We start from the raw sequence: 22123 nt of genomic DNA, 5'->3' as shown, positions 1-22123 counted from the left end.
CTAATCCTTAGCAAAAGGAAAGCAGAGATCAAAGCGCTGCAGGATAATTTTGATCCCTGCTTTCCCTTCTGCTTGCTAAGTCCCATGGGGCTTAACAAAAGGAGGGGGAAAGAATCAAAGCAATCCTGTGGCTGTATAAGGGGGAAAGGGGTCAAAACGACCGTGCAGTTGCACGAGAAAGCAGGGATCAAAGTGATCCTGCAGCACTTTGATCCCTTTCCCCCTACACTTGCTAAGCCCCATTTAGATTTTTTTAAATTTTGGGTTAGAAAAGTGGGGGGGTGTCTTATGCATGGGGGCATCTTATACACGGGAAAGTACGGGACTTTGATTTGGATTCCTGCATTGAGCAGCGGCCCCCTTCCAACTCCAGTATTCTGTGATTCTATGATTCTTGAAACACATTGTACTATCTTTCTTTAAAGAGGTGCATTATAACACTTATGAATAAATAAATGTCATGTGCTCTTTTATTTTACATTTCTTAGGATGCCGCCATGCTTACTGTGGAGATGGCTACCGACATGAAGGTGTTGAAGACTGTGACGGACAGGATTTTGGATATTTAACGTGTAAAACCTATCTCCCTGGGTATGGCAAGTTTAAATATTATCTAATTCTCTGTTGTAGCTCAGAAGAATGCTGTTCATTTATACAGTGGTAACAACACATTGCATGGGCAAGGAAGAGAGAAGCAATGGGCTTCCTTTTCAACATAACATTCGATCCTTGGTGTTATAGCTTCCATTGGTCAGCAGCATTTTTACTGTAGCAGCTGTAGTTCTCTCAGACTGTCATGTACTGTCTGACGGGAAACATTTAATTTGCAAATGAAATTAACTGTAGAGTCCTGATGGTTCATGATAGAATAATGTGTTAATTGGCAGGAAAAAGAATGGATGAGATTCAGTTCTGCAAGCCCTCTTCTGTGTTAACTCTCAGCATGCTTGCCCCTAGAGCATCCTGTACATTAAGGCTGTTAAATCAGCAAGAAGGAGTTATGTAAAGAGATTGAAACTAAAGCTTGATCCTTGAGATTAAATTTTTTTAAAAAAATAAGGCTTCTGTTTAGGAATTATTAGATTAACCACACAGGATAGTTGCTACTATGATACTTCTCCAGCTGTAGGTATGCAATTTACAATAGGGGAAATCTTCCCATTGAAGTGAATGGGAACATTCCAATTTTACATTAATCATGGTCACCATACAGCTAGATATAGATCAGCCTGAGTGTAGACTGTGTCAAATATTTGAGGGTAAACATTGTTACCAACTACATTTTATTTTATGACACAGATTTTAGTGCGTGACATTTTCCCAGTATCCTTCTATCTTGTTTAATTTGCTTCCTTCAGTAGCCTACATTCAAAACCCTCTTGTCTCCATCCTTCCCGAAGTTAACCGATTGAAAGATTTACGAAGGAAGTATCCACAGCTTATAACAGAAAGGGAGCAAATTGTATTAATAATGTAATGACTTTTGTGTTCTGTCTTAGATCATATGGAAAACTGCGATGCACTTCTTATTGCTATATTGACTCTACAGATTGTCGATATTTTACATGAGGGCAGTGGTAGGTGAGTATCCCACATATGATATGCACACATCGATGCAATGTTATCGTCATCAAACCAAGCCCAGGTAATAGACAAGTAAACCATCTCTATGATGAAAACCGCCAGTGCTATATTGCCGTGATGATCCAAGATGCATTTTAATCAACTCACACTGGAAGAAAATAGGACCACTGCATTCTGTCTTAGAAAACTGTCAAACAGTGTTCAAAGTTAAGACTTAACTTTTCCATGGCTGCTTATAGGAAATCCCATGAGCAAGACGGAAAAAAACACCAGACTATTGGAACACAATTTTACTTCTACACTGGTACTTCAGAAAAACACAATACCTCAACTTATCACTGTTAGTCCTACAAATAAGCTCTTCAGGCTATTGTTTTTGTTTTGTTTTTTTAAAAAGACTTTCCCAGTATAAACACAAAGCATATTCTGGATGTAGTGTTTATAAGAACTATTTAGGCATTTGAAAAATTATGTGAACTTTGTACATGCTCTTGTTGCATGAAATACATGTTCAGCTGAGCAAAAAGTCCAAGGTATGTGTGTATTGTTGACCTGAAGTTATTGAGGCTGGAATCTAAAATATCCTGACCTGGGAACAAATCCTATTTGACCTGCTGCTTAAATATACATCTCAGCAGATACATCTGAGGAGTTGAAGAAAGTCATCAGCTTTATTTAAGAACAGAGGTTATATTAAAATGTGAGAAATGTAAATCGATTGATATAAATTTAACTCAGAAGCAACGAAAGCCGGTCAGTTCAGGTGTGCATATAGTATGAGTCTCTCCTGGAAGACAAAAATCAAGGCCCCGTCTATTTGTTTGGAAGGACATCCTATTAGATTCAGTATGGCTCACTCCCACCACAGTTTGTGTAGGAGTGCAGAAAAAATAATTAGTTTTTCATCCTGAGATGGTGACTTCAGGACAATTTATTCCCATGAAACAAGGAGAGTAAGCTCCTAATACATTATGCCTCTGAAAATTAACAACAATATATCTTCTGTTAATAGGCCTGAAAGGTGCATTATTGATTATGCAGCAAAATGGAAGGTGGATAGAATTCCATTAAAGACAACTGTTGAATAACATTTTTTTATTTTAGCTAATGTCAGAAAATACTGTATTAAATTACTTGTTTTCTTATGTACCTACCATTCATTGCCAATCAAAATTATCCATTTCCTACAGAGCAACTGCTTTCCAATCTCAGTGTTGTACAACATTTAATATTAATGTGTATATATTCCCATTTGTATAGCCTGTAGAAGTTAACTGGCTGAAATCCTGCTTAGCATAGGAAGTCACACTAGAGTTGGCCCATTGAATCCATTAACTGCTCCATATGTTTCACTGATTCACATGGGCCTACTCTAACTCTGACTTACTATGCTCAAGTTAGTCACAACTAGAGTAAGTCCATTTGAATCAATGGAACCTGAACTCACTGGTTCAAGGGTTCTTCTTAGTGTGACTTGCTATGCAACAGGATTTCGGCCACTGTGTTATTCAGAGTAAATCTGTATAAATGTTATATGTATATATGTATTTTTTCCAGAAAGAATCTTTAGATGGTTATGTTATCTTTGAGACCTTTTTGGATAATAACTTGTGCATATTAAAGAGCAAATTTCATGTTGGAAGGATGCTGAGTAAGATACACTTTAAGGAGTTATCTTAAAGTCAGGTAGACTTTCAGAAATTCTTTATACAGTGAAATATGAAATTCAAACTTAGGAGAACAGACTGGAGAAGATTGACCTATCTGTCATTAGTGGTCTGTAGAATATGTTTGAAATACATGAACACATTTAGAATGACTGTTATGTTCTGTTACTTCTAGAAAAGCTGGATAAAGATGACATCACACAATTATAATAAAAATGTAATCAAAAGCAGCATTCAATTTACCTTTAACCACGTGCAAAGATGTGTAGGTTACTTTAATGCTGGTTGCACAGAGCAGCGTGGAAAGTAATTTAAGAAGTAAAGCAGTTAAGATTGCAGTCTTGTCCCTACTTACTTGGGGATAAGCATGGTTGAACTGAAAGGGGCTTTCTTCTGAATCAATGCACAGCAGATTGTGCTGGGAAAGGTTTGGATGTGTTTCCATTGTATTGAATGGTTTAAACTATCAAGTAACCAGCTTTTAGGCATGATGCAGATAACCTTTAGTATACCTGGGTTACTTGAGCCCAGTGTGACATGACTATAGCTTGGAACACTATTTTTAAAGAAATTCATTGAGTTACTCATTGGCAATCTTGTGGTTGTTACAGATACATAGGTAAGCAGTTGCCAAAAGAATGCAGGGAAATACTCTCTGTGACCATGCCTGATATTGCTTTCAACGTAGTTACTAAAGTATAGAAGAAAAAACAAGAGAATATTTCCTTTGCCACTTAGTATTGATAAAGGAATGAGAAAAATCTCAGAAACTTTCCTGTCAACATTCCTTTTAAAATGCATTAAAATTGTTCTGTTAAAGTGACATTAAAAAGTAACTAGAAAAGTTGCATGCTATTTCTAAAAATTTCTAATATGACTAATTATTGTTTACTTCTAGTGTACATTTGTAGCTACTTATTACATTTCTCAGTACCTCAAAAGTGACTTCTTCTGTGTAACTATGTTGCTTGTAATTAATTACTTGTAAGCTCTGGAAATATATCTGCATTTATGTTAGGGACGTGGTGGCACTGCGGGCTAAACCGCAGAAGCCTGTGTGCTGCAGGGTCAGAAGACCAAGCAGTTGTAAGATCAAATCCACGCGACGGAGTGAGCTCCCATCGCTTTGTCCCAGCTCCTCGCCAACCTAGCAGTTCGAAAGCATGTAAATGCGAGTAGATAAATAGGTACCACCTTGGTGGGAAGGTAAAACGGCGTTCCCTAGTCACGCTGGCCACGTGACAACAGAAACTGTCTTCGGACAAGCGCTGGCTCTACGGCTTGAAAATGGGATGAGCACCGCCCTCTAGAGTTGGACACAACTGGACTAAAAATGTCAAGGGGAACCGTTACCTTTTTATGTTAGTTTTGGTAGACACTAGTATGTGCCACTTGCCTTGTTCATAAAATGCCATATTATTGGCTTGTACGCAGTATCTGCCACATGCTTTGTGTGTTGCATGTGCAAAGACTACGAATGAGGACCTTGTATTTGAAAGTATTGAACAAGAGAAGGTGAGAAAGAGGGTAGACTAAGAGCATGGTGACACTATTAAAATGAATCAGGAGCTGGGTCAGGGTATTTGAAATCACTTTAAAGTTACATAATTTTTCTTTGGTGTGTGCAGCCTCTTGGGACAATTTTGATTCCAGTTGTAAGCCCTGTGATATATTGGTACAGGGGAATACATGGTGCTTCAAATAATTGCACTTGTAAGAACGGATGCTCAGCTCCCTTGCACAAACAAGGGAGAGTGGGATTGGAGTGGAGGAGTGAAGAGAGCATTCCATGAAATAATATTACGAAACTACCCCTCTTCAAGAGAAAGACATTCTGGACAAAAACAAAACAAAAAAACAGCAACCCTGGATGGGTTGCAGGCTTACCTCACCAGAGAGTGGGGGAGAAAGTAACAGCAGCAGCAGCCTTCAGCTGGCCTCACAGCTCATAGTTTGTGTGAGAGACATGTGAGTGAAGAGCCACTCACAATAGCTGCTGCCTTGGCTTCAGCCTCTTGCTTGCTTCCTGATGTCACAGCTCTGGCTGGCCCATTTGCATGCTTCCCTGCCTCATTTTCCATCCTTCATGTGCTGGAAACCAAGACAGCTGACGTAAGACAAATTTTAAAAAATATATTTCAAAGTGACATGGTGATACACCACCAGTGAGGCAACTGGCAGTACTTTCCAGCATTTAAGTGATATAGCAATAAAATAGAAATAGATGAGGGGATGGGGAAAATAAGAATTCAGACTGCAGGATACCCAAAATCCGTGATCCTGGCATCCAATACTTGAAAAACCCCACAGACACAATTTACTCCAACACAGGAATTCGCACATGCACAAAACGATCCAAAATAAATCGTGTTCACAACTGATTTAAAATAAACAACCTTCTAACAGCTGTTTTAAAAAACTTGCCTTTCTGATGGAAAAATGTGCACTTGGTTGTACACCATGTAAACATATATTTTCAAATCTATGTCAAGTGCACTAAACCTGATGCAAACCTGCAAAATTATTATGTGTAACAGAGTCGTTAGTTGGCACCTTTCTCATTAACCACCACTGAGAAATAACAGGTCCGAATAAATGGAGGGGCTGCAGAACACACGTTTTCTGTGCAGGAGATACTAGATTCAATCCCCAGCCTCTCCAGCTACAAGGAGGAAAGACTCTTGCCTGAAACCTTGGAGAACTGCTGTTAGTATTCAGATGAAGGAGGAATGAAAATGGATGGAAGAAGCATCATAATTTAAGATATAAATTATAAAGAAGACACCATTTTACTGGCAGAAAATAGATGTCACTTTACATGATCAGCAATGGTTAAGGAAGGAAGTGCAATAACAGGATTATAGCCAAACTTTAAGAAAGCAAAAATCATGACTATAGAAGAAATTACATAATGTTAATAACTATGAAGAGACTGGAACAGTTAAAAGATTTTCTATATCTTCAGTCATCAGTCCAAAAGGAGACTACAGTACATCCAAAAAGACAGAGTCACAAAGACACCCCTGTGTCACTCAAAACCAAGACCAAGATTGTCCATATTATGGTATTTGCGGTTGCTCTGTATGGCTGTGAAAGGTGGGTAGTGAAAAAAAATAATTCATTTGAAATATGGTGTTGAAGGAAAACTTCGGAGATACCATGGACTGCCAGAAAAACAAATACGTGAGTGCTAGATCAAATGAAGCTATGAGGCTGTTGTACTTAGGATACCTTGTGAGAAGACAAGACTCATGGGAAAAGACAAAATGGTAGGGAGAATGAACGGGAGGAAGAAAAGTGGAAGGTCAAAGTGAGGTGGATTAACCAAGTTATAGAAGTCACAGCCTTTAGTTTGTAAGAACCTAAGTGGGGCTTTTAATGAGGGACCTTTGGGAGATCATTAATTTACAGGGTCACCACAAATTGGAAGTGATTTGGTGGCACACAACAAAAACTTTTTAAGTATTGCAGTGAGTATTGGTGATGTGAGGAATATCAGATAAAGAACCAGTAAGTGGACTTCAGTCAAGTCCTGGGAAAAAGAAAGAAACCTAAAGGGAACAGCCAGCAATAGCAGAGGAGTGGATCCTGACAAAATGGCCGAATCAATTGTTTCTATTTCATTGGCATGGGAAGCTTTGAAATCTTGACCACACACACACACACACACACACACACACACACACACACACACACACACACACACACACACACACACACACACACACACACACAGAGAGAGAGAGAGAGAGAGAGAGAGAGAGAGAGAGAGAGAGAGAGAGACGAAATGAGATGAGATTTTAGTAACTACCCATCTTTCTCTCCCTGCCTGTTTTTTGTAACATTTTTGCCAGAAAAAAAAAGGATCTGGATATCTTGACAACTTGTACAGATTTTTATACCTTTTAGGTTCACATAGTTGAGGTAGCTCCACAATGTGGATTTGGGAGTTTGTTTCACAGCCCATAAAGATACCCTGTTTTGTTTTGTTTTTACTTTGGCCTGGTTTTGTGTCTATTTTGAGAAGGCACGCAAAATTGCATGTATCTATTTCTTCGGGCTGAATTGCTATTAAATCTAGAATCCTTGTGATCAGAATGGAAGGAGGGTTGGGAGTTCCCGACCAGAGCTGGAGGAGGCACCCCATCCTGAGATGGCAATGTGAACCGCACTCAGACCAGAAGCTGCCACTGACAAACTCTGTCACAGATATGCACACACGCACACACATATGCACACCGTACCAGGTTTCTAAAATGGATTTCAATCTGTTCCTGGAAGCATTTTACTGACAAGCCATATGCTGGGAAACATTTGATTAAGGGTGAAAGCTTCCTGAACCTTCATTGTCTGATGCTGGCAATAAGGGGAAATGCACAAAGATAAATATGAAATGTAAAACTTCGCAGTTCGTAGTGGGTGTCTGCTAAACCCATTAGGGAATGCTACAGTTTACTTTGTGCAGAAAAGCTAGTCTGAAATAGAAGATGGAGCTCAGTGGGAAATGCAAATAAGCCTTCCTTGCCTGCCACCTACATCCCTTCTCTTTCCCCCCAATCTCTAAGGTGAATGCATTCATACTTTTGGCTGTATTCCCAGAGATGCATGCAGGGAAGTACACTCCTCCCCCACCCCCACCCCATTTTTCTCATTTCTGTATTGGCTTTTGGCAATACTCCAAGTCCTAAGAGACTGGAGCAAAAAGTCTTATGGTATGTTTTGATTCCATTTGTGATCACTGAACCAGTTAAGGGAGAAGACCTATGCCAATTTGTTCAGTAAAGGAGATGTATCTGCTAGTGTCAGCCAGTCAGAATTGTATTAAGAGAATGCACTCCTACTGGAAATTGCATTATAGATTTATTTGATTTAAATTTTGGCAAAGAATCAGGCATGTGAAGAAAAGAAAGACCTGATTAATCTCTCCCCTATTCTTCCTCTGAGTTCCCTAAATGTGTACGTGTCTTTGCCATACATACATGGACATCTCCTTGATTGCTTTTCTTTCTTCCTCTGTGTGCATGCAGGTGTGGCTGTGGGCTTGTACATGGTTGTGTTCCTCTCCCTGAAAAGATCACTCTTTGGTGTGTCTTCCCAAATAAAATCTAAAATTTGCTTGGTTTGCTTTAAGATGGTGAAATGATGAGTTGAAATAAATAAACAGAACTGCATTGGATCCAGATTTAGGCGTACACAGCTGGGCTGATGAAAGCAGACTTCCCATGCCCTTGTTCCTGTGGAAGGTTCTCTGGGTCCACACAGTGGATCAGCACTGTTGCTAAATGGCAGTAGGCAGGGGGAGCCCGAAAAATCCGGAAAACCCACTTCTCGTGGTGCAATGGTTAAACTGCAGTACTACAGTACTCAGGTCCTAGTACCTTTTTAGTTACATAAAGAGCCATTATTAGAGTGATTTTTCATATTTTACTTGATTATTTTATTAAGCTTCAGTTCTCCCCTGAGCTTTCCAAATGGGTTTTGTAAGAAATTATTTTCTTTGAGTTTTGTAATGGCTTACAGGACAAATTATTTTTAAAAAGTAGCATTCCAATTTCTAAGCTGGAATAGAAATAATGTTTAGCAAACTCCTCACTTCACTCCTTGTTTGCTTTGTCAGTGTGACAAAGGTTTTTGCTTCCAACTGAGAGAGAAAGATGAAAAGCTTTGTCCTCTCCTTCATTGTCTCTATAATTTGCACAAATATGGCTTTACTGTTCTCACCCTTGAGAAGCAAAGGGCACACGAATACACACAGCCTGCACAGGACTGGATGATCATTAGAAAGAAAGAAAGAAAGAAAGAAAGAAAGAAAGAAAGAAAGAAAGAAAGAAAGAAAGAAAGAAAGAAAGAAAGAAAGAAAGGGGAGTAAAACATAGAAATAGTATTTGTAAGGCTAAGTAATCATGGCTAGGAAATAGTCTCAAAAGCCTATAAAGGACAGGTGGGTGTGACTGTAGTTGTAGCAAATAAATGCACGAATGAAGGATTATAGCAAACAAAGTAGGAAGAGCATTTATGTTGGCCATTTACTCGGCAGTTGTACCAGGTTTGGCAAGGATAAAGTCAAATTGAAAACCAATGACTGCACAGTACAAAAATAAATGTGGGGAAGTCAGGGATGGGGACTTGAGTCATGGGATTCACTGTCAAGTTGGACTTAAGTTGCACCAGTAACTCAACTCAAGGTTTTTCTGTTAAATGACTCAGACTCAACTTGTGACTCATAAACCACTGACCTCTAATTTTTTTTTCTTGGGAGAAAAAGCTTATTTTTAATCAGTACTTGGACCTGGGGCTTGGGACTAGTTAGTAAAGCCTTGTACTCAAGCATGGAACTCAGACACAAAGACTTGTTAATATCCTTGCCCAAATCTGGAGAGGGGGCGGGCAGAGGCGAGTGGGCTAAGCTGCCATGTGTTGGCAGCCTCCTCCTGCCACTGCTGGTGTTACTTGGAGCTTAAAGGAGGGAGAGGTGGAGGTGGGGAGAAAATTCAGGTGGTGGGCAGCAAAATCCCAGCCCCCACCATGCAGACTCTTGCAAGCACCTCCCCCGGATAATTACTCTTTTCTACATGAACAACTACAGCAATTTCAATAGGGAAAGCTGGCAAGGAGATGGTGTAGAAAACACTGAATCCAGGTGAATCAAGCTAAATTAACTTCTCAGGTCAGTGACACTCTAAGTCTTGAAAAATATGAGACCGTCACAGAAAACCATGGAATACTGGTCAGCAATGTTTTGATAATATTGTGTGGACAAGTGGTGGCCATTTCAGGAAAAGAAGCCAATGTGCCACCAACTCAAAAAGGCAATGACGTAATCTTTTCATGTTCAAGAAATGCGCAAGTTCCTCCAAAATACTCAAGTATTTTTATTTAGTAACCCATAATATTTGTGGAAAAGCCACGGGGCATGGCGATTCTAAGCATCCCCAGTCCAGATCCCTTTAAATGACTCAGATTTCTCTATGTTTTATTTTTTCTATTGCTTGGGGGAAACATTGTGGAGTATCCTAATGAGGATTTTCCATACTGTCAGCACTTCAGAATGGAAGGATTTCTTCGCCCCTGAAGGGTTAGACCCACCCAGCTCTGCTTCAATTGCATGCTAAATCCAGGCTTGAAGGACACATATTTAACAATCCTAATTTAGGCAGATGATCAGAAGTTTCCGCACTTTATTTAGAGAGGTGAATGGTGGCAGAGTCCCAGAGCTTGCCTCCTTCCATTATTTAGGCAAGCCTAAATTATTTACTTACAGTAAAAATATAATCTGCTTTATAGGGGATGGAAAATGCAGAGAACTCTACAGAGGCATTTATAGCACTCTAAATTTATCTTGCCTCCAACCATTATATCAGCCTTTGTAATCTGATGGTTTCCTCCTATACATGTTGGGCTGTTGTCAATAATCAATATACCTGAGCTCACTATCCTGATATCAAGTTACAGAGAAAGAATGGAAATTGTGCCTTGGTGAAGACATTGCAGGACTCAATAATGATGAATGGCTTCTCAGCTGTGCAAAGGAGACTGGATGCCAGCTGTTAAGCAAAAAAACCAAGTGGAAAACTATGACCTATTGGAAAATATGTGAGACATGTCTAGTCTCTGAAGATGAGTGGACAATATCAAGCCTGAAAACAGATGCTAAATTAATTGGGATAAGTTTGGCAAGAGGCCATATTCAGAGTGTGAAAGAGGACCAAGACAAAAGGAGGGCTGGGGCATACAATCTAGAACTGCAGACATTTCAGATAGATTTCAACTTGTATGCATAGATCACTAGTGGTAAAACGCTAACTCAAATTCTGGCCCAAGAAATGCTAAATTCAGATTCAAGAAATCCTCTTTATTTGTGTTTGTTTGTTTATCACAGTGGTTCTCAACCTTGGATCCTCAGATGTTCTTGGGCTACGATCCCAAGAAATCCTGGCCACCACAGCTAGTGGTGAAGGCATCTGGGGAATTTTAATCCAAGAACATCTGGGGACCCAAGGTTGGGAACTAATGGTTTATCACAATATTTCTATTCCACCCTATCTCCAGAGATCTCAAAGTGGGCATTCTTCATATTTATTTTTTAAACATTAAACAGTTGAAAAAAAGAAACAAAATTAAAATAAAACCCATGCCACTCTCTTATACCAATTGCAAACATGCTGTCTTGGGGTGGATCCTTATGTAGCTATGTACAAGAGGGAAATCTATCATGATGCCGTGGAGCAGTTGTCCCCAACCTTGGGCCGCCGGATGTTCTTGGACTTCAACGCTCAGAAATCCTGGCCAGCAGAGGTGGTGGTGAGGACTTCTGGGAGTTGTAGTCCAAGAACATCTGGAGGCCCAAGGTTGGGGACCACTGCCATGGAGAACACTAAGGACTTCAGAAATACAGCAACAAAAATTTAAGTGAGCAGACCCAGAATGGCCCATGGAAGACTAAACAGCAGCCACTGAATGTTGCTGTTTAACTATTGAGGGGGATGTATGCATGAAGATGGTAGTGGGAAAATGTCAGGTCATATCTATGAAAAATGACATGGCTGACTGCCTGGCAGGAACTCACTAATGAAAAATGCCTTGTATGGATTTTTTTCCTGGGAGGCACAGTGGGGAATTGAACGCCTGGCCGCTGGCTTTACAGCCAGATACCTCACTCATTGAGGCCTTAGCACCATCCTAAATCTAAAATCCCCAAGAATATTTGTAGAAAATTCTTACCCCTGAATTACTTCCAATTGGGGCTGCTCATGGGGCTGTAGATGTGCCTTTTACCGATTAGCCTAAGAAAGAATGGGCACTGTTTTAAAAAAGAAATTAGAGAAATTATTGGATATGGTATTGAGGTAACAATAATCATTGCCCTCCTAAATATAATTAAGAATGATCATCTTTAAAAAGAACAGAAAGAGTTAATTGTTATTATGGTTACAGTAGCAAGATGAATATTGGCAAAGAATTGGAAAAGTGACAAATTAATCTTGAAGACTAATAAAGAAATGTGGAGCTTAGCAATTAATGATAAGTTAACATGTGAAATGAAAATAAGAAGAGGAAATGTAAAGTCTAATGATTTCAAAGATGTACGGAATTCATATTTGCAGCATTTTTGGGTTTTGTGTGTGTGTGTGTGTGTGTGGTTTTTTTTTTTTTTTTGAAGGAAGACTATATGCCAGCAAAAGAATCAATGTATTTTCGGAGAGGTATGGGGTGACAAGGGATATAAATTGATACTTCTGGTCACCTAGTCCCAAGGGTGAAGGTGGCAAGGGTGGGGATAGTCCAATATGTATTGTATTTGGTTATTATTGAATTTGTATTTTAGTTTTAATATCAAAGAAAAATAACATAAAAAATAAAAAAGAATTACTGCCACTTGGTCTCACCTGTACTGGTTTTCAAAGTAGCTTTTTGAAGAAATGCAGGTACCTACGGCTGGCACATATCTTAAGTGCTAGCCGTAGGTAGCTTAATTACAACTGTATTGGGACTTGGCCTTTATGGTTTAGACAAGTTGAGTTGTGGAAAAGAGAACATTGACCATGCATCCCAGCAAATATGTCATTTGTGGATGAAGGATGAATTTTCAAAAATCATCAGCACAGAGTATGAGGTGGGACAGCAAACTTCTACGTAGTCCCCTCTGAGCCATGAATCTCATTGGCTGACCTTGGGCCAGGGAATGTTCAATGTTATGAGGCTAAGTAGGGAGTAGGGAGCCCCCTTTAGCTCACTGGAAGAATGGCATAGTTGAAATATAAGTAACAAATAATAATAAATATACATTTAAAGACATTTGCTGCTGCTTTAAAAGAGAGAGACAGTCTATCACCTTATCGCTGGGTCATCTTTATTATTATTTCCTATACTTATGCCCCATGAAAGGATCAACAGAAGTGTAACCAGTGGAATGAAGGATTGGCAGAAGTGAGACCAGAAGGAGGAAGCAAAGAAGGGAGAACTGTGGATTGGAATGCAAATCACATCACGTTCAGTATGGATGAGATGCATAGGAAATGCATAGGAGGTCTAAGTGATCTATATTCTGTTTACACAAACAATCAGCTTCTCTTTAGATATAGACTTGAAGGATTATTGTGTTTTTGTTTGGCTGTTCAAACTCTTAAATCAATCCACAGCCCCTGTGTGAGTACTGAATGTGATTTCAAACATAATACAGTACAGACTGCAAATCAATGCAGCATAATAACACCCTAATTCAAGGGGAATCCAACCTACAGCAAGGATTCAGATTTTCATATATATGTAAATGCCCATATGAAATTCTTATGGCAACAGACTTCACAGTTAGGGAGCTACATACCAACTATTCCGTGTATAGAAATAACCACATAATTACAGCAACCTTGAGAGAACAAAATCAAAGTTTTATTAACATCACGATCAAGGAGCTGTGAATTGCACTACACATTCTGTTGTGGTCAATAGGAAGTCTCTGTGGTTTATCTCTAGGCTGTACTCTAATAACCAGTTACTGATGAAGTATTGACCATTTTCAAGCCATGCTATATGCAGTCAATGAAGCAGGGGTGGAAATATAAAATGATATTGTGAGTGCAATTCATCTGCCATTATTTTTTATTATGACACTCTATTTTTTTAAAAAAAGCAATTATTCTTTTACAATAATAATCCTGCTGTAACTATATCTGACAGTGATTCATTCATATATCCAAGCTCAAAACTGTTAATGTTTTAAATTTTGAGGATATACAGCCAGGCTTCCAGGCTTCTTTTTATAATTATATATGTTTTAAAACAAATATTACAAAACATTAAATTAGTATAATAGATCCCAGCTATGGTGGGATAAAAGGTGGTTATCACCTCTAATAAAAATGTTTGCTCTTTCTTCAGGTACAAAGGCAAACATTTTGCTACACAGATGTACATTTTGCAAGTTAAACGTGATCGCTTTAGGATTGCTCAGGTCGAGTGCAGATCTGTCCCAGCCAGATATTTTAGAATAGAAATGCACTTCACAGGAGATCTAAGCTGATCTACATTCTGTTTACATAAACAATCAGCTTCTCTTCAAATACAAACTTAAAGGACTAGTGTTTTTGTTTTGCTGTTCAAAGCCCTGAGATTATGATCAGTACCAGCCTTTAAAAAGCAACCCAAATGACAGGGATGGACCAGGATTTCGCATAACAGTCAGACTTAACAATTTGATTTTGACCACATGACAAGTTCCATCAGTATTTTGGAACTGTGCACGTAACTCACTAACATTTCATAAAATTAGAAATCAATGGAGGTTTTGTCCATCTTCCAAATCCGCATAATAGTGGTTACACACCATATACAGTGGAGCCTCTACTTACAAACTTACTCTATCCCAGAAAATGTTCGTTAGTTGAAACGTTTGTAAGTAGAAGCAAATTTTCCCATAGGAATGCACTGAAAACCATTCAATCCATTCTGGCTGTTTTTCGTTCTTATCTAGAGGCGCCGTTCTTAAGTTGAAGCTTTAGTTCCCATAGGAACTAATGCAAAGCCGGTTAATCCGTCCTCTACCACTACGGGGAGATTTTTTAAATATATTTTCTTCTTTTGACCTAAGGTGAACTTAGGTCACAAAAAGGGCAGGAAAGTTTTTTTCCATTCGTGTCTTGAAGCTCTGTTCGCAAGTAGAGGCAAACTTTTGCAAATGGAGCTGTTTGTAACTTGGATTGTTCGTAGCTAGGGATGTTTGTAAGCAGAGGTTTCACTGTACACTAAGCTTCCTCCAATTTCATAACTTTCTTTGACAATAGCACAGTGGTATACAGGCCAGCATTCAGTATGCAAAAAGAACACTACTTCTCAGATATGTATTTTATAGGAATGTTGTCAGCATCGCTCCCCTCGCTCTAGATGGACAAATGCACGACCACCAGTCAACAAGTAAGAAACACCATCTATCAAAGAAAATGTGAGGGAAACAGGAGCAAAACAGTAAGTTATAAAACAAAGTACGGTTGTTCGAACTGAGTGCTGAAAGGGACCCTGTGGATCATTGAGTCCAGTCCATCAGGGAAGCATGGTGGTGAACTGAACTCCCAACCTCTGGCTCCACAGCCAGATACCAAAATTGACATCTCATTCGACTGAGATATTGAATCTCTGTTACAAATTATCAGTTTCAACAGATGAAAACTGACGGCAGATTGTGAAAACTACATGGCACATTGACTTTAGCCCATGAGGAATGGGTGGCGTCCAGCTTGTAACTCAAGCAATGTTAATGATTGCTGCTGATCAGTCTGTATCAAAAGCTGGACTGAACAGCCCCAAGCAAGGAAGGATGTGGGGAGAGAGGCGGCTAGGCATAGGACATAAGAGCATGGACAGTGATGCTGAAAGGAATCTTGCAGTGCGACCCAAGTGTCTGAGACCTCCCTTTGCTTACCATGCCATTGGATTGTGCATAACAAGGAGAATAATTCAGCTGCGCGGTTTCAGAGTGGCCCCAGAAGCCAGGGAGGGTAAACCCCTTCTGAATACACTACTGATTCCCAATCTTGGGTCCCCCAGTGTTCTTGGACTAAGACCTCCAGAAGCCTTCAACACTAGCTGTGATGGCCAAAATTTCTGGGAGTTGTACTCCAAGAACATCTGGGGACCCAAGTTTGGGAACCATTGCACTACACCACAAAAACCCTGGAAAGGATTATAAGTGAGAATCCACTTGACAGTGCATCATCATTTTTAGTGTCTGATGAGACACGGTTGCAAAGAACACATGTTTACTTCCTGATGACCAATCAGAAACAAAGCAAGCTAATTTGCAAACTACAGAAAGGAGGAAAGACTTTTGGTATGAGTGAGTCTTTTTTTCAGCAATTAAGCAATTCCTGCTTCCAATGCTGTGTTATCTGTAATGTATAACATGACCCTTCACCAGCAATCCCAAGGTTGTTCCAGTGAGTAGCTGGATGTGGCATTTGTGCTCCTCTGCTGATGGGGGAAGGAAATAAGACAGCATTTGTGTCACTGTACGTAGATCCCTGTATATCCACAGAAAACTTTGCAGATGTAGCTATCCCACCAGAACTGAGGAAAAAGGGCCATTTGGCAGGTTACCGAGGATACGCAAGCATCCAAGTCCCCTTTTTCTCCTGAACTTGGAGCTGTCAGTTAATTCTTTCCCATGGAATAGGAGGGGGAAATGAAAGAAGAATGCCATGTTATTAAGAAATGGAAAAACGATTCTCTTTATGTCTCATTTCAGCACGATTGCTTTGTTAATCTACCTACTCAACAATGTGAGCAGGACTCTAAACAAATACCTGTAGACATTCATTCACCTTGGAATGGAGAGAAAACTTTAAAAAGTCTTCTAATCCAGCACAGCTGTGAATTACCTATAATATCAAACCTAGAAGTGATGTTAGTGAGAACTCTTCTTTTTTCTATGTTAAACTATTGGTTTATTGCGGACTAACATCTGTTATCAATAGGAAACCTCCCCATTCTTAATGCTAATATGTATGCAACTGTCTCACAGGTCTAGGGTGCTGTATATTCAATAGAAAAAGGAGGAACTCCAACCACTTGGTGATTTTTCAGCTGTAACTGGGGAGGGTGCAGCTTATTATTGAAGAAAATACATGTTTAGATGTAGAGAGAGACGTGTTGGGATCATCTGCACTTCACAAAATAACACAACAGCACCATTGGCTTCTTATTTTTCCAGTGCATGGTCTATTTACAAACCTAGATGTCATCTTTAAAGACAGGTTTTAAATGCTGAAAATAAATAGAGACTCAAGATTTTTAATATTGTTAAAAAGTAACCTCTTGCATCAAATTGATAAAACTGGACTGTTTATGAACAAGGGCTTTTTTTTTTACAGTGGATAGAAACAGACGTCTGAATGTGCCCAGTCCATATGATCATCTTTTAAATCCACTAGACAATAATATAATGATGATAATCTTCGAACTGCAAAGCTCGAAGATATCCTACGGATCGTCGAGCATAGTCTCTGTCAAGGAGGTACAGGGGGGAATCGAACTCCCAGCCCTTGGGCTCTGCGGCCAGATACCGAAAGCATTGAGCTATCCAGCAGTTCTGATAGATGGTTTGCGGTTCTACACTCCAAACAGTAAAATCCACATTCAAACACCTAATTCAGTTTTTAAAATTCCAGAACTTGTTCAGAGTTTTCTTCAAAATATCTAGCTCACTTCTCCCAATATTCCATCCTAAAGAGAGAACCACAGAAAATATGGACTTACAGAACAAATCTAGAAGGACCAATTCTATAAGAATTCAGTCATGGGAGGCATTTAAAAGTACTGGACTGATATCATGGGATTACTGTACTCTGCTACATTTCTACCCATACATTTTTTTAAAAACTACATTTCTATTTGTTGTAGGAGGCAGCTTCAATGGAACCAATGATTAATCTCTCCAATGTTGCGATCCTGCCTTGATTTTACAATGCCCTGATGTTTAAAGCTGGATTCAGATGACTGGATGAAGTACACTCTGAGCTTTCCAAGTGGCGTATATAACACTGTGTGAGAGTCAATATAATCACTGATACATGGTCCAGCCCTGTACGATAACCACTTCCACAGATATTGGAAAAAGCTGGGAAATTGGAGGTAGCCACATGCATGGGTAAAGAGTACAGAGATCTCCTCTACAGATGGTTTATAGCAGTCTTTCACTAATATCACAAGGTTCCCAGCTTTCTCCTATAGAGAATTATGTTCTTCTTGAGACTCCACAAGTTATATAGAACATATTATAAAACCAAAAAGATGCATCTTATATGTAGGAAGAATGCAAAGCAACGGAAAGAAAAAGAAACAGATGCAGGGCGGTCCTGGAAAAGTGCAGGCCAGCAGTTGTTATAGGACTGCTGCTCCCATCAGCAGGGCCAACAGTGAGAGGCGCAAGGAATATTGTCCGATATTATCCTAAAGGCAGCAGTTTGCACATGCAAAAAACCAGCAAGAAAGGAAAACCAGAGTCTGTGGAGGGGAGAAAGGAAGGTTGCAGCAGCCATTTGCTAGGAAAGGAATGAGAAAGATGGATTTTGTTTTGGCAATTTTGACATAAGGGGCATGAAGCCCTTTGATCTAGGAACATCAGCCACTACTCTTCCAAGTATTTCTCCTTCTCCTGACTGTTACACCATGCAAAAACTAAAATGATGAATGCATTTGCCTTAAAGCATAGAAGGCACATGGCACATTAACATCAACACTAAAAAGTCCATGAGTTAATTCCTACGTTACTTTTTAACTAGACTAGCTCGAGTGAAGTGAATGGGAAGAATAATTGTGGGTTTTGCCCTGTGTATATTTCCTATACAGCAACTGATGCATGATATTAAATATAATTGGAGGAATATTTGCTCACCATGAACTCTGATAAGGCCAACCTACTATAATTTTAAACAAAAGGTTACCAGCTACCTTAAGTTCCTATTCCATTAGCTCAGATTCTATTCCAAAACTATGGAGGGGGGGAATAATTCAGATTAGGCAGTAGCATGGAACATTAAAAAACAAACAAACCACAGAATAGATATGATTTGGTTGCAAGCAGGGTGGAGAATTCTCTGGCCCTCCAATCCTACCCACTGTACATAGCACGGTCCCCTGATATCCGACGGTGGGTACTGTAGTGCAAACCATCTGTAAGCTAAATGGGCCCCTCCCCCCATGTTGTAGGTGTGCCAATCTCAGAACTGTCGTAAACTGTTCTGGAGATTGCAAAGCAGGTTAACCTGAGAGTGAAAGAACATTTATCTGCACTGGATATGTCAAGTCCAAGCAAGTTTCTGCTCAATCCTCTGTGTCCCACACATCACTCTGCAAGCCACCTCACCTGATCTGTTGGCATTGTGGATGGGTGATCACAGGGCCAGAACTAATTGTGTCCTCAATTAATTTTGCAAGGGTTCTTTCAGTACTTCTGGCTCAGCATCAAAACATCAAACTGGAAACCCATCCAAAGACTCTGATGTTAAGGTTTCAGCTTATCGCGTACAATGGGACAAGCCCTTATTTACTATAAAGGGAGACAGCCCCGCTGTGGATGGAGATGGCCAACGGCTTCGATATGCAGCACTAGTGTCAGTAAGGGGAGGTCTCAGAGGTAGCTGTGACACTAAACCTTGGATTCTGTGTATGATGCTTTCAAGAATGAGACCTGCATGGGCACTCACTTCTGTGGGATATGGGACTTTGCAACTGCGGCTGTGTTTTGAGGTTGGGAAATTAAACCCTGCTCTTGTGCATGTTGTTCTACATTCGTAATCCTGCAAATCATATATACAAGTTCCAAAGTTATCAGTCCAACCGTACATTCTGTGGCTGTTCAGTGGTTGGAGTTGTGGCCCCATTAGGGCTTCCCACCCAGGCAACACCAAAAGCTCTGGCTGCAGATACTTGCTAGAAAGATAGGCACACCCCTGCTGGAATATATATATATATAGCACCTTTGCAGTTAAACACAAACAAGCATTAAAAAAAATTCTGTACATATATAAAAAGGAAGCCTTGAGTCCCTTCCCAAGTATGGAAAAAACACAGAACAGAACAGAAAACACCTTCTGGGGGGGAAAAACGCTATGTTAACAGACACAATCCCTGAATACGTGAGGCACTGTTTTGGCTGGAGATCACACTACTTCGTCCGACTCCAGCCCGTGTTGTTCGTACAGTGCGTCCAAAATGCTGAGCTGTTTTTCCATGGCTGGTAGATAGATATCAAGGTCCCTTCTCATTCCATTATAAAAAGCTTCTTCCTCATAATCACGTTCGCCCACAGACAGTGCAGATGCAAAACCTTCATAGGTAGGAGACGCCCTCAGTGCTAGCTGGAAGGATAAGAACAGAAGGTAAAATAGCCGTGCTGTTTTCCATGCAACAAATACAAAAGTCTTGTGGCATGGACAGTTTTCTTTTAGCGTGCCACAGATACAGGGGCTGTGCTATTGAAGCTACAGGAAAATGAAGAACACATACATGGTTGTGGGGGGAGGGGAAATATCATTATCGTTCCACAGATGACTCATGCACCCAATAGAAGCAATGTGGCACCAAGTGGGTGGAGGAAGAAACAAACTTCCAGGTTTGCATAGCTGTGGAAACAAGCAAAGACCTCCACATGTGCAGTGATGTAAGCTTCTATATAGCCTAAGTATATCGGCAAGGAATTAAAATCTATTTTGCAGGCGGAGAGGACAGAGGCCATCAATCAATCAATCAATCTAAGGGTCAACAAACCCACAGATGAAGATTAGCTTTTCCTAATCCTCTATTTACATGGGACTGTAACTTCAATAATTCCTGCCTAGCGTGGCCATTGATGTAGACAGACAGGCAAATACTTAAGGTTGGGGGATGGAATCTGCATGTCTCTCTGTGGCAAAATAGCAATATCCGGTGCGGCCAATGCCATTGCCCATCTCTAAATTATTTTAACCAGACGGCACTACATGGAGCCATTAATAAGGTAAGAGCCCAGAAGGGCAAAACAATAAAAACACATAAGTGGGCATGGCAAACTTAAAAGTCCACTGTTTTGAAAGTACTGTTTAAGATCTGGAAGGCAGTAAAAAGATGTTACATACGAAAGTGAGAAGACTGTGAGTATACATAATGATACTAGAAGCGAAGTACAGAAAGTCAAAAACATCCTGAAAATGTTACTAATAATTAATAACAGAACATAAAAGAAGAAAAGATTTTGCTATTTTCCTACAGGTAATTTTTTTTCTGTCCTAACGTTCATTCCCACAACACACACTTTTTAGTGTTATACTCCCTACTGTTCAAGAGATTATGTTTCAACAGCAGTGGAGCAGGGTGGACATAACAAGAAAACCACTCCTCAGACATATTTTGGGCCACCACTGTTAAGTCTCTGTGCCCTAGTTCTCCTACAGAGTTAATGCCAGGAGTAGGAAGCAGGCAGATAACAAATGTGTTCCAAATCTCTCCTAAATCCTTCAAAAAAGGGGAAGAAACTTCCTTTAGTTTGGAGAACACCCGTTATTTGCAGTTCCATTCCTCAAAAACTTAAAAAGAGGAGGAGCTGCCAGTTGAGAGCTAGGGTCACATGAAGTGGAAGGAAGAGAAGAAATTATTTACACCTTTTTGTACCATTTGCATGCCATACATGCAGCAAACAAGTGTTCAGAGGATCAGATAATACCCTTAAGGCCACTTTTATGTCACTGAGTAGCCAGTCTCTCTCTGAAAAACAGACTTACTGCTAGCAAGATAGCATGACATGATGAAGAAATAAGCCAGGAGCATTTCTACACCAGCTCTAATCTAATGAAGCATGCTTGCTCTGATCATTTCCTTTCTCTCCAATGGAATGGATACATATACTTTTGTGTCCCTCCATTATGTGGATAGCTTGGCCCTCGCACATTTGAAGGGAGCCACAGTCTGGAAACAGTTATTCACACACCACCTTATAAGGTTCATGTGACTTATACAATCGTGATTTGGCCCATATTTCTTTCTTATTGTGTTTATGTCTATGACCAAAAAAGGTCGAGAGTGGCTGATCTAGAAGCATTTGCAAAACGGGCTTTCTAAAAAAAAATCACTCTTATTTCTGAATGTAATCTGATGCACATTAACCTGCCACCAGGTTCCACTGACGTCTACTGTGCTTAGGGTTGAGTTCTTACTGGAGATTTGATATCCCTCCCCTATTTCTGATATGCAAAAATTGCTTATTGCTCCACTGAAGCCAAGTAAGAAAGACAGAACTACTGCACTTCGTAACATGCAGAAGCCACATAGAATAGGCTTGTGATCTATGAAATGCATCCATTTCAGAAGTAAATTAAGAGTCATAATTGTGGGCAGAGCATTTTAAA

At 39.9% G+C, this 22123-nt stretch overlaps 2 protein-coding genes across 3 annotated transcripts in view; one reads left to right on the top strand and one right to left on the bottom strand.

Annotated features, from left to right (window-relative positions):
- Positions 1-2793, top strand: part of COLQ (collagen like tail subunit of asymmetric acetylcholinesterase) — a 54979-nt gene extending 52186 nt beyond the window's left edge. For both annotated transcript variants that reach the window (XM_073003343.2, XM_020780321.3), the window contains 2 exons: positions 489-591; positions 1500-2793. In XM_073003343.2, the coding sequence (XP_072859444.2) occupies positions 489-591; positions 1500-1569 (173 nt within the window). In that variant the 3' untranslated portion in view covers positions 1570-2793. The remainder of the gene's footprint in view (positions 1-488; positions 592-1499) is intronic.
- A 15762-nt stretch (positions 2794-18555) lies between these two features.
- PLEKHA8 (pleckstrin homology domain containing A8) overlaps positions 18556-22123 on the bottom strand; it is a 38587-nt gene continuing 35019 nt past the window's right edge. The window contains exon 14 of the mRNA XM_020780335.3: positions 18556-20101. Coding sequence (XP_020635994.3) covers positions 19904-20101 — 198 coding nt within the window. The 3' untranslated portion in view covers positions 18556-19903. The remainder of the gene's footprint in view (positions 20102-22123) is intronic.

Source organism: Pogona vitticeps, chromosome 6, assembly GCF_051106095.1.
Source record: "Pogona vitticeps strain Pit_001003342236 chromosome 6, PviZW2.1, whole genome shotgun sequence".
Lineage (NCBI taxonomy): Eukaryota > Metazoa > Chordata > Lepidosauria > Squamata > Agamidae > Pogona > Pogona vitticeps.
This window is presented reverse-complemented; position numbering and strand designations above follow the sequence as displayed.